The sequence below is a fragment of the Arabidopsis thaliana genome, chromosome 2, assembly GCF_000001735.4.
Source record: "Arabidopsis thaliana chromosome 2, partial sequence".
In the NCBI taxonomy this organism is placed as follows: domain Eukaryota; kingdom Viridiplantae; phylum Streptophyta; class Magnoliopsida; order Brassicales; family Brassicaceae; genus Arabidopsis; species Arabidopsis thaliana.
The window spans coordinates 16,884,650-16,896,895 of record NC_003071.7 but is presented as its reverse complement, the minus strand read 5'-3'; the positions used below and the strand labels follow the sequence as shown (position 1 = coordinate 16,896,895).

The 12,246-nt window shown below is 33.8% G+C and overlaps 3 protein-coding genes and 2 non-coding genes across 7 annotated transcripts; 2 read left to right on the top strand and 3 right to left on the bottom strand.

Annotated features, from left to right (window-relative positions):
• Positions 1-3,458: 3,458 nt before the first annotated feature.
• On the bottom strand, positions 3,459-3,657 carry AT2G09155. The gene has a single exon (NR_140479.1). It is a non-coding gene; the product is annotated as an other RNA (non-coding RNA).
• Positions 3,658-3,921: 264 nt separating this feature from the next.
• Positions 3,922-4,872, top strand: AT2G40450 (BTB/POZ domain-containing protein; the record flags this gene model as incomplete). Its single annotated transcript, NM_129606.2, has 2 exons — positions 3,922-4,243; positions 4,381-4,872. The coding sequence occupies exons 1-2, from the start codon at positions 4,106-4,108 to the stop codon at positions 4,870-4,872; spliced, it is 630 nt and encodes a 209-aa protein (NP_181577.1). The 5' UTR covers positions 3,922-4,105.
• A 1,456-nt stretch (positions 4,873-6,328) lies between these two features.
• Positions 6,329-6,450, bottom strand: MIR8171. Its single transcript, NR_140478.1, has one exon. It is a non-coding gene; the product is annotated as a microRNA ath-MIR8171 precursor (primary transcript).
• An 865-nt stretch (positions 6,451-7,315) lies between these two features.
• Positions 7,316-7,684, top strand: AT2G40440 (BTB/POZ domain protein; the record flags this gene model as incomplete). Its single annotated transcript, NM_129605.2, has 2 exons — positions 7,316-7,438; positions 7,535-7,684. 2 exons carry the CDS (start codon positions 7,316-7,318, stop codon positions 7,682-7,684), a joined length of 273 nt encoding a protein of 90 aa, NP_181576.2.
• AT2G40435 (transcription factor SCREAM-like protein) lies at positions 7,653-10,129 on the bottom strand. Of its 3 annotated transcripts, none has more exons than NM_001336840.1 (4): positions 9,771-10,072; positions 9,194-9,325; positions 8,902-9,072; positions 7,653-7,843 (listed from the first exon to the last, which is right to left on the bottom strand). In NM_001336840.1, exons 1-4 carry the CDS (start codon positions 9,846-9,848, stop codon positions 7,829-7,831), a joined length of 396 nt encoding a protein of 131 aa, NP_001324738.1. In that variant the 5' UTR covers positions 9,849-10,072; the 3' UTR covers positions 7,653-7,828. The 3 variants fall into 3 exon arrangements, with proteins under 3 accessions (NP_001324738.1, NP_565932.1, NP_001324739.1); NM_129604.2 differs by lacking the exon at positions 7,653-7,843 and adding an exon at positions 8,258-8,584 and having other exon boundaries at positions 9,771-10,129; NM_001336839.1 differs by lacking the exon at positions 7,653-7,843 and having other exon boundaries at positions 8,258-9,072; positions 9,771-10,129.
• Between the last annotated feature and the right edge of the window lie 2,117 nt (positions 10,130-12,246).

The following is a 12,246-nucleotide window of genomic DNA, read 5'->3' as shown; positions in this document are numbered from 1 at the left end:
CTCAAGTATGTGATATATATAAAGCCACCGCTAGATTTTTTGTTTCCTTTTCATTAATGTCATCATCATCACATTGGTCATGTAACCACCACCATCATCATCATCAGTATAAATCCTTGGATGGCATATACAATTTTTTAATTGGTTCATTGTTTATTATAGTTTAAATATGGAAGAAAATACAACAAAAGTCCTATGTATATTTGGCCGAAAATTCTGGTCAGCAACAGGTATCCAATGATAAGAATCACTCAATAAACCTATGCCATCCTCTCAACAACAACAACAAAAACTTAATAAGCCGTTTTGAATTTATCATATTCTTTTGTATTACTTTATGCCGTACTATGCTTGATGAAATAAGCGTTTTTTTGTTTTGTTTTTTTCTGTTAATGATGGTAAGCGTATTCGTATGAAATTGACCGACAATACTAAAAATACTCATAGGAAGAGGCGTATAAAAGTTGTATAAAAAAATATCATAAATATTTCCAACAAAAAATGTCTAAATTGTATATAAATTTTAGTTCTCTACGTTTACAAGTATATATAGTTTCGTCTTTCGTCATATTAAAAAACTCATGGTGTTTTCTACTAGATTTTCAGAATAAAGTGTAATACAGTAAGATTTCACATTACTGCGAGTTAGAGTCTACATTTTCCGAGTTACTTAATTAGGTCTCCTAATTCTATGAGCTACTTAAGCCTCATCACCAGAAATACATCCAACCATTTTAATACTACACGTGCAGTATATCTAAGGAGCACATGGAAAAAATAAATGCACTATTGAATTGGATTTGTACGAAATACAAATAAAGTTTTCGTTATTTTTTTATAGTGAAACTAATAAGAACGGAAAGTTGAATACTATTTCATTCGGGTTTCAAGTTCTTTTTGATACTATGATCTTCAAAATTGAGTCCTATGAATCAAGACAAAATATCCGGATATTCTCGTCATAGAACAACTGTATGTATGAGGATGACCTTTTTCACTTGCAGTAGTTGCCGACCTAGAAATTTATGACAAATCAAGTATCTTGGATCAATAGTAAAATTTCTGAGACATTCCATTCTGTTTCAAGCATGAACAAATGAAGCTTGCAGTGAAAATCAAAAGCGACTGTGGTCCAAAGACGCGTTTGATGCATCCAATAAAATTGGAAGATGGAGAAAAAAAATATAGTGGTCCAAAAAGCTTGCGATATCTTGCCCCAAGATTTAAGCCTTGATGTCCCTTGTCATTACAATTAGAGAAAGGGAAACATGCATGGAACTTAATGCATCCACTTTAATATTGAAGCAATATCTTACCTTTCTGTAATTTCGTAAACTCATCACTAAACTAGAAACATTTTTACATTTACTTCTTTCATATCACAAACATATCATGATATAGTTATTATATATATTCTTTTTAACATGACACTTAATAGGATGTTTATTTTTTACTTTTGGCATAACTCAGATTAAGTTGTTATAGTTTAGTAAATAGTATTAAAACGAGGTATATTAATAATTTCAAATAATTTTAAAATATGTCAAAACTATTTTTCTAGGACACAGAATTAATGGAAATTTTTTCTTTTACATTGGGTCCATTTCGAAATCCCAAAATTGTTTGAAAAAATGACAAAAATGGTTTTGTTATGTGATGAGCTCAGATATTATGGAGCGTGAGATGCTGAGAACAACACGTAACAAACATAACCAAAGAAGGAATGGAAAATAAATATTTCCAACCATTTCTGAGATTTGACTTTACCGTAAAAGACTGCCCAATAAAATGACATTGGGTCCAAAATCCAAATAATGAAACCACGTGTTTTTTTAGATGCAATAACTCAATGGTATCATTGTGTTACAAAGGATTGTCAAACTTATTTCTAACCCAAATGTAGCAAAACAATGTGTGAGATTACGTTACATAAATAAAGTTTGTTAATTGTTAACCATAACACAAACTCTAAAGTTCATAATTCCGGATATTCAACAATAATACTGAATCTTTTCATGATATATTCTGGTTCTGCGGGAATCTTATGCAGTCGCGGTTCGCCGAGACTGTGAACAGTCCCAAGAAGCAAGTCCAGGTACACCCAAAAAGCCTGACGGTTAATTTGTTAGCATATGGTCAAGAGCCGTGATAATGGAGCAAAGAGTACAAAAGAAGATTAAATGATGACAAAAGATTTGCACGAGGGTTAAGGATACGACTGAAAACGATTTGACAGGCTTGCTTTGTTGGCCTCACATTGCAACTTGCAAAGAATTGAAACATGAGCATGAGGTAACTTAGGTTTTAGCTATTAGATATCTATGAGAAGGACATTGAGAGACATTAAGGGTTAAACGTATAACCACTAATAGAAAAAGATTCTTTCTCACTTCGTACATTTCTCTTGACTATAACAAAGGCAGTGCCAAAGTGGTGCATTGTACTGTTAACTGTTAAAGATAATGTTTCCTACAGATTACTCGATGCGACAAGACCTTGCTGTTTCCACCATTCATAGGTTCCTAAGCTTTCTATTATGACGTGTTTTGTCCTTCCATATGTCTATTTACAACCATAATCATCTTTTGTATACACAAAGACTGTGGATATGTGTGTATTAATGGCCCAGTGAAACAGAGCCAATCACGAAACTTTGCTTGTGGACCACTCTTCTATCTTTTTAAGGGTGAGAAACAGGAATTTTATTTACTATAGGCCCGCCACTAGATGTAACCTCCTCTTTTTGCCAGATCAACCAATAAACATCTTAGTAGTAAGCTCTTCGCTGTTTGATATAGTCCTCAGGGATCGTATGCAATGAAATATCAAAGTTAAACAAAAGTTAGATTTTAGGGAGAAAAAGCTTATTTACCACACATGTTAAACAATTTGAACCCATTTAAGGGTACATATGGGAAATGTTGTCAAACACTACTATAGTGGTGAGATGCAAATTATAATACTAGAATATCTCATGAGAAATTTGATGTTCTAAATATAACATAAAATGGAATCTAGGCATGCTCTCTTCTAACTAGGCAGTGTACTAGTCTCTCAGAAATGATAGCAGAACACTATTATCAGTAAAGTGAATGACACAAAAACAGCAAAGATATCAGTGTGTAACAGAAGATACACAATGATCATTAAGACTTTAGATTGGAACAAATGAAACGTACATATCATGTTATAAAAATTTCAACCAGAATATGTCATGGTGAGTAAATAGCTACAGATTCCTGAAATTCCTTTTCATGAGTGCTCGTAAGGGTTTTGTTCTATTTTCATGTGCTCATTGTGTTTACTTCCTGTCACAACTTTCGATCGAAAACATTAACAAAAATTAGGAAAGGCTCATACCCATACCAACTATTTGCTTCAAACAATTCGATGGGTGTGATTACTTTCATGGATTTATCTATCATATATGTTGTATACTGTTACATCCTTTTCAGAAATAGAACAAGCCACAAGAAGATAAAGAAGCATAACAGATTAAAGCTGTAGCTTGGTTGGCCATTACAGAAGGAGTTTCTTCAACTCCTTTATTCTTAATGTGTAAACAGAGAACAGCTCAACAATTTTGTCTTCAGGTTCCCAAGAGAAGACGGGAGATTCGGCTAGGCTTATTAACGTAAGAAGAGATTCAGACGACGTTGGGACAATCACAATGATCAAATTCCATTCTCCGTCATCTGAATCATCATACTTCGCATTCCTCTGTTTTGCGTACAATTTACGTTACTCAATTAATTAATTGGACCGGTTTAAGTCGATTGTTTTATTGGCCTTTGTTGGTTTTGGCCCAACAGAAGAATGTTTTATGGGTTTAGTTTAAAGCCCATTTGGTTAAGTATGTTAGTTTAGTTGAGGCAAGCTGCAAGTAAAGTAGTTGGTAAACTCTAAAGCTAGGTTTTTAACCTTTGCTTCTAATCTTAGACTACAAACCCTAAACCATTGGCCGCGTAAAAAACCATTCCTCGACTTCCGCCGTCAATTTCTCCTGGATAATTGTTCTGGTACGCGAATAATACATAGTATAGTGCCCTAACATAACATCGACCAAATCACATTCAGGTTTTATATATTTGGTTTGCAAACTGCAATGGCTACACAAAGCAACAAAGAGGCTTTCTTAGGTGGATTTAAGAAACTCTTGAATGAACAATGGCAAGCCGATGTACGTCTCAAGGCAGGAGACAGTGATGAGACTACATCTATTTTCGCCCACAAGCTTGTCTTGGTTTCTCTACTTCCTCTTCTCTTTTATTTATCATCATCCAATTATAGGGAAAAGTTACTTATTGTGTAGCAATGTTTTTGAGAGTGTCTCTTACTTGGGATGTTTTTCATTGTTGACATGAATGGAATATTGAATAGGTGGCAAGATCAGAGGTGTTTAAGAAGATATTGGAATCAGACGAGTTCAAGGCTTCATCTAAACAGATGGAGACAGTCACCCTCTCGGAGATGAAACACGAAGAATTGGAGGCTTTTGTGGAGTTCATCTATAGGGTTGATGGCTCCATTTGTTCTGCTAGTCTCAAGAAACATGCTCGTTCACTCTTTCATGCAGCCGACAAATATGAGATTCCGCATCTAAGAGACCTATGCAGAAACGAGCTTATATCATCTTTGAATTCGTCGAATGCTCTTAGCATCCTTGAGCTCGCCCAAATCCCTTTTGACAAAGCCCTCAATGATCCCGCCTTCACTACTATCATAACCAATATAAGTACGATTGCTAGTGGTGATGAGTTCAAGCTGTTTGTCGCCAATCACCCAAATCTTGCCGTGGATATAATGAAGGCTTCTATAACTAGACTAAGTACTAGCAGAAAAATCTGTGGTTACTGTAATCGCTACTACTAAAAGAACCATAGCGTTGCTTTTGTTGTTTCCTTTCTCATTTTTTCTTTGTTAAATTGTTTCATCTCTTTTTGATAAATGGTTTTATCATTTTCAAGTGATTTGACATAATTGTCACAATATCGACTTCGCGGATATCACCATTTGCATAGTATCCATAGTTTGCCAATTTGTGTCTAAATTGTGCCGCCTCTCAGAAAGATTAATGAGCATTGGGATAAGAAAAGAAAAAAAGCAAATAATCAATCTTGACACTAAGTTTTGATTTGTTTGATCTCTTAGTTCTTCTTATGTCCAAAAGGAAATAAACAGAGAGATTGTTAAAAAGTTTAAAGCTCAATTTGAGCAAGCTTTTTTTTTTTTTTTTTTCGTCGCAAGCTTTTTTAGTGCATTCCTATCATTCTTTCCTGACTATAAGTAAGGTTCCTATTTTATAAAATCTTAGCTAGAGTCTTTTAGATTCTTGTTTAGTGTGCCATACACAGAAGTGCAAGAGACAGTAAGAAGAGGTAAACAAACCATAACACAAAACTTAAAATTCTGTATTCGTCTGATAAAGTCTCCTATTAATGAGTGCAAATTAAATTCCGAGTTCTAATGTATTAATGTCTCCTTGACCAAATCCAAAAGTCTTGGGAAAAGAAAGCAAAATAGTAATTTTGACCGCCTAGGTTCTATATATAATAACCCACAATCGTTAACTAAATCATATCCACGATATATACTTTAAAAACATGGCAACAGAAACCAACAAAGAGCTTTTCGTGGGTGGATTTGCAAAGATTTTGAAAGAACAACGTCAAGTCGATGTACGGCTTAAGGCAGGGGACAGTGGTGATGAGGGTGCTTCTACTTCTGCCCATAAGCTTGTTCTGGTCTCTCTACTTCGTTTCTCCTTTTAAATCATCATCTAATTTCATAAAGAAATTCATCCAAATGCTCTTACTTGAACTGATTTTCATTGTTAATTAATGCTCTTTTCTTGATATAATTAATAGTCTGCAAGATCAGAGGTGTTTAAGAAGATGTTGGAGTCAGACGAGATCAAGGCTTCGGCTCAACTAGAGACAATCACTCTCTGTGAGATGAAACACGAAGAATTAGAGGCTTTCATTGAATTCATATACAGCGACGGCTCTATGCTTTCTGCAAAAGAGAAGCAACACGTTAGGTCACTCTATATTGCGGGGGACAAATACGAGATTCCGCATCTACGAGACCTATGCAGAATCGAGCTTATATCATCTCTTAAATCTTCAAATGCTCTTGACATCCTTGAGCTCGCCCAAATCCCTTTTGACAAAGCCCTTCATGATTCCGCTTTCTTTTTTTTTTTTTTTTTTTTTTTTGGATAACCCAGGTATCCCAAGCCCAATGGGCTCAGACTAGCCCACTGCGTGCGTCCCGAAAGCGGCAAGAGTAGTTCCTGGAGGCCGCATAGCCCGATTTTAAATTGTCTGCGGTGGCCACTTAAGGTGTTTGCAGCCGTGGGGATTCGAACCCGGGATTATTGGGAATTTCACCCTCAGCCCGAAATCCTTCCTACCACTGGCCCACCTATAAGTGGTTTCATGATTCCGCTTTCACTAATATCATAACTAATTTAGGTGCGATTTCTACTTCTGTTGAGTTCAAGGTATTCGCCAACAATCATCCAAATCTTACAGTGGAGATACTGAAGGCTTTAACTTGTACGACGAGTGCTAGAATCTGTAGTAGATGTGGTCGCTGTTGTCAGTGCTAAGCACCGAGGTTCCCAGGGTTCCAAGACTTCGCTTAATGCGAAGTTGAGATTACGAGCCTTTCCAATTTTTTCTTAAATAAAATAATTCCGTAATTAAATAAATGATTAAATACAAGTACTAATATAACTAATACATAATTTTTCTTTCTTCATTTTTAACTAAATTTTTCACCAAATTCTCATAATCTTATGATTTTTTACTGGAGTTGGATACATTCTCAAAGACATGTTGTTAGAGATTTTTTTTATTTTTATTATTATTATTAAATCAGCACAATCATTTTTTTAAACGAAACAACTCTAAAGATGAATTAGTATATATTAAGTTAATAAATATTTAGAAGCGATGAAGCAGGGAAATACTTTTCTATTGCTGGTTAGGGAACTAGTCTCCTAAAAAAGGAGCCGATCAATTTGCTAAATTGCTAACTGTTTGGAGTAATGACTACCATATTCAATCCAAATGCACAATTAGACTTATGAGTAATTAGATTCAACCACTGCCAATTTGGTCATTAGTTTGATTTGCTCACAATTTTTCGAGTGTCAACTATATATTAGGATTGTAGAGCGTTTTGAGATTTATTCTGAGTTTTATTAAGTGCAAAAACGAGATTCGCATTTAGGGATTTGTAAAATGGAATTTTACAATGTTCTAGTGGATGAATTTTGCTTATAACATTATATTTTGATTCACAGAAAATGGCAAACAAGATTGAATTCATTGATTCATTTGCGAAATACTGGAAAGAGAAAGTTGGAGTCGATGTACTGCTTAAAGCAGGGGACCAAACAGATCCTATCCCTGCTCACAAAATCATCTTGGTATGTTCTTTTTCTCTTTTCAAAATTTTCTATAACAAAAAAAAAAACTTGCTAGCTAGATTCAGCTAAACTGTTAATGGATTGTGTTTTACAAAGGCTGCATCATCGGAGGTGCTTAAGCAGATGATTGATTCAACTTCATCAGCAAGTGATCCAATCACTTTTTCAGAGATGACTCACGATGAGCTATATATACCTTTACTGAGTTCATGTACAAAGGTTACCTTTCGGATTCAAAACTGTTGAAGCACGCCCGTACACTACATAGCTGCAGACAAATACAAGATTCCGTACCTCCAAGAACTCTGCAGTAACCAGCTCATTGCCTCCATGAATTCATCAAATGCATTCAATGTCCTCGAGCTTGCAGATATTCTCTAGGATAAAATCCTAAAGATGCTGTCTCTGACTTTATGACAACACATATTGAAGAAATGTTGTTAGAAGAATCCAGTTTGGCTTTATAAACCCTAATTTTTTCTCTCTAAAAGTCTTGTTAATAATCATAATCTTATGCCATGTAAAATCAGATGATCACGTACACTTAGTTGTGCTTAAGTAAAGTATCAATCGTGGGACGAATGTGTAGAACGGATGTATTTGTACGTTTTACTTTCCCGGGTTTCTGGAGTTATTTTGCTCACGTGAACAAAAATGCTTGTCTTCTTCTGTTGTAGAAAACAATTTTCTCTAATATCTTCTGATCAAATCCAAAATAGTAATAAGTTTTAGTTCTCTGCTAAACTCAGCTTTTTTATTTATTTCTGATCTAATTTAAAATGAACAAAATTATAACTATCTCAGTTGATAACTTGATATGTTAGGTGATGTACCTTAAGAACGTATTTTCTATTGCTTACGTGAAATAAATAAACATACAATTGATTTTTCTTCATTATCCCTTTTCACGGGGAAATTCTGGACTACAAAATGGACAGAAGAAAAAGAAAAAAGAAGAAGCAGAAATACTATAGAAACTGTGTTATTTCCTTATATTTTGTATAATAAGAAATAAATTATATATAAAAAAAAAATGAAAAGTGGGTCAATCTAGTTCTGTGGATCATTGATTTCACCCCAGCTCCTGATTGCATCAGTCACTGCCTGTTTCACTGCTTCAGCATCCATATTTTCTCCATCTTCATTCTACATTTGTATTATTAACAGTGACGTAATCATTAAAATAATTATACATGCCAACACACACATATCGACATAGACTACACATGTTTATATTTTGTATTCGTGTGTGTGTTTGTGTTGAGATTGCCCACTTTTTATTATAATTTTACAAAATGATTTTTAAATTTTCACCAGCATGAATTTGAATATATTTGTAATAAAGTAAGTGTAACCACATAAGATTTCGTAAACATATATGATGACACCATTGTAAAAAACTCAGCTCATTTGTATCAAGAACCTAGCTCATATAAACACTAGTGTGATGATTAGTTAATTACCTCGAGTCCCATGGCATGCAAGCTAAAAGAGTCGGTACATGAAGCCCTAGCTTCAAGAACGTTAAGCCCAATATCCTCGAAGGCTTCTAATACCGAAACAAGCATCCCTGGCTGATTCTTTCCTGAGAACACGTTTATCATAAAACCCTTGTCTAGGGTTTCCACTGTTACCTATAAAATTTCCCAAACAAAAAGCTCTTAATGAATCTCTCATTTACACATTAATCACATTCGTACTTAAATATATATGATGGATCCTAAGGAATATTTATATGTTTTCGATTGTTTGTACCATTGGTGTTTTTGGATCCGTGGGCTCGCTTGAAGATTGCTCTGCAGTAGGGTCTTGGTTGAATCTTTCGACTTTCTGCTTAAGCTTTTGGATATATTTTGATGCATCCATTATGATCGATGTATCGTTTTCCTGTCATCAAAACACGTGTGCCCCCACACATATATTAGTAGCATATACGACATCTCAAAATCTAGAATTATAAATTTAGCCGAGAAGAGAATTCAACTTCAAAGGCCTATATATCTTGTTTGTAATAACATATGCTTCTATATATGCTTAGAAGAGGATCAAGTGATTACCTAAATAACTAAATAAAAAAAGCAAACTGGAATATAGAAGAGCAAAAGGGATTCAAATACCTAAGCTGTGATAGAAAATGATCCAAAGGGAACGATCGAAATCGTGACAGAGTGAATAATAATAATAATCTATATGTATATTGATTACGATTGTATGTGTGAGATCATGTGTGTGTGTGTGAATAACAAGATTTATATATGTAGATATATGATTGCGTTAATCTCCGTTGGAGGTAATAAAAATAGAAAGAAAGAGAGAGTGATGTAATAATTACAGCATGTGAATTAGTGATTGAACGAAGCAATTGAAACTTCTCTTGCAAAGAACCTCTCTTCTGTTCCCTTGAAACCATTCTTCTTCTATGCTTTTGATTAGCCTCTTGTTTCGTGAGTTTTCTCGATCAGTTTCTGTATAGAGGAACTATGTGTAAATATGCAATATATATATGAGAAGGAGGAAGCAGAGATCTTAGATTTAAATTGTTTATAGGATCCTCTCCCCTCTCACATGTCTGCCTTAGTCTCTCTTGATCGCTACAAAATATAATATACGGACAACTCCGATTTGTATCTCGTGAATTACTTGCTTGCCTCTATGTCTCAATAGACGATATTCTATTTAATATTCCACACAATTTTTATTTTGTTTTCTTATATGAAATATACTATCTTATATTTATACAGTATTTATATCATAAAAATACGTACCCTTACCTACCAACTTGAATCTTGTAAAATGTAGATTAATCGCTATGTTTTTATAATCGATGTGTATAGTCGATGAAATACCACCATTTTATTTACTTTAAATTTACTGATGTGATTTTAGTTTCCTCTTTGTCTTAATACTGTTCTAACGCCTCCAAGAAAAATCACGATAATTGATAACAACAGTCGCCAGCTTTGAATTTTTGGAAACGGATGAAAACGTATATGATTACAAAAATCCATTTATCGACTCATATTGATATGATTGTACTCTTCAAATTCATGTAAAAAGTATGTGTATGTGGATCATACAAAAGGACTTTATCATGTATGTATATATACTAATAGAGTTAAAAAGAATACATATTAGCTATAGCTAGTCATTGAACTATAAATTCTATATGAAAGTAATTTTATTTTAATCTATACATATATCTAAATTAAATAGAATAACTAGCAAAATGACATCGCCATCTCTTTTTTGGATATGCAATTTCTATTCAACCGCGAGTTAAAACATATGCAAGTACCATTACCAACTCGTTATGATTGTAACAAGAAGAACAAATCATTTGAACTTGGGATGACTAGGTGACGGTTAAATATATACATACTCTATATGTATATATATGGGCCACTTACATAATGTTAATATATGATAAGTGTATAGATAGTAAAAGTAAAAATAAAATGGGACGAGAAAGGGAATGATGAGCTCGTGATATATGGGGGACTAATTAATATTTGTGAAATGAAAATAAAATTTGGGAGCATCGAAAGAAGTGAAGGTGAGGATAAAAGCAAACAAAAGAATGTTAGTTGTGATTTTGGAATGCCTCCAAACACTCCTCACGGGGATCTTTATGAACAAATACCCACACATATATCCTCCTCTCTCTCTTCACCTATTCCTCATCTCTCCTTGTCCTCTCTATCGCGCTCTCTTTCGTTCTCTCTCTATATGTATATGTATTTGCAACGCCGTATACAACGCGTATATGTGGATCTATGCATTAGCAACATAAATCCCATTTTTGAACAAACACCAATGTAAAGTCACATCTTTCAAAACACATATAAAGGTTGATGCCTAACAATTTGCCTTCACATTACATATTGAATGATTTGATGGATCAATCTAAAAAACATATCTATTTAGATCGAGTTACTCGTCAAACTTATATATGTATGCATATACGAATAAATTTGTATATTTAAGCGTATAGATATATGTAGAAGTATATAACTTTGGATAGATTAGCAATGGTATAGGATATAGAAGATTGTATATATTGGAGACGGACAAATAAACGTACCCACCATTTCACATGTGTGCCAATTAATCATCACAACACAACAACACTCACACACAAGTCCCGTTGCTTCATCAAACCCCTTTTCTTTCACGTCTCTAGCTTCATTCATTTGATTTTATTTTACTATTTCATCTCATCTTCCTCCTCCTATACGATCTGTTTCTTTTCTTTTCTTTAATTTAGGGTTTGGTGCAAAACCCTTGATTGTTTCCACCTCTCGTCTACTACATGATCCATATATGTGTATGGTTCGATAGATATCTATATTATAACAAATGATCACTAATAAGTCACCATATATATGATAAATGTGAGTCACATAATCACAATTGATGTTTGTTGTTGACTGACTTGGACCAGAAACCACATCATCAGGGTTCCAAATCCAATTTACATAATTGCTGAGTCTATACATATTGTTGATCGGTTTTTACATTTTGTAAAATGTTTATACATAAGAGTTGGTATATGTTGTAACCGAAGTTTTAAGCTGATGATTAGAATTATACATGATGGGTTTATAACTTTATATATGTGCTAGAAATTTTCCATAAGCTTTATCAACACTGATTAATTAACATATACATAATTAATGTAGTTGGATTATCTATGTTCACAAACCGTGATACTATTGTTTTCTTCTTACAAACATTTGATTGGAAATTAAAATATACGTGGAATAAATGAGTTACACTATAGAGAAAGGGTCGCTATCGACATCTGAATT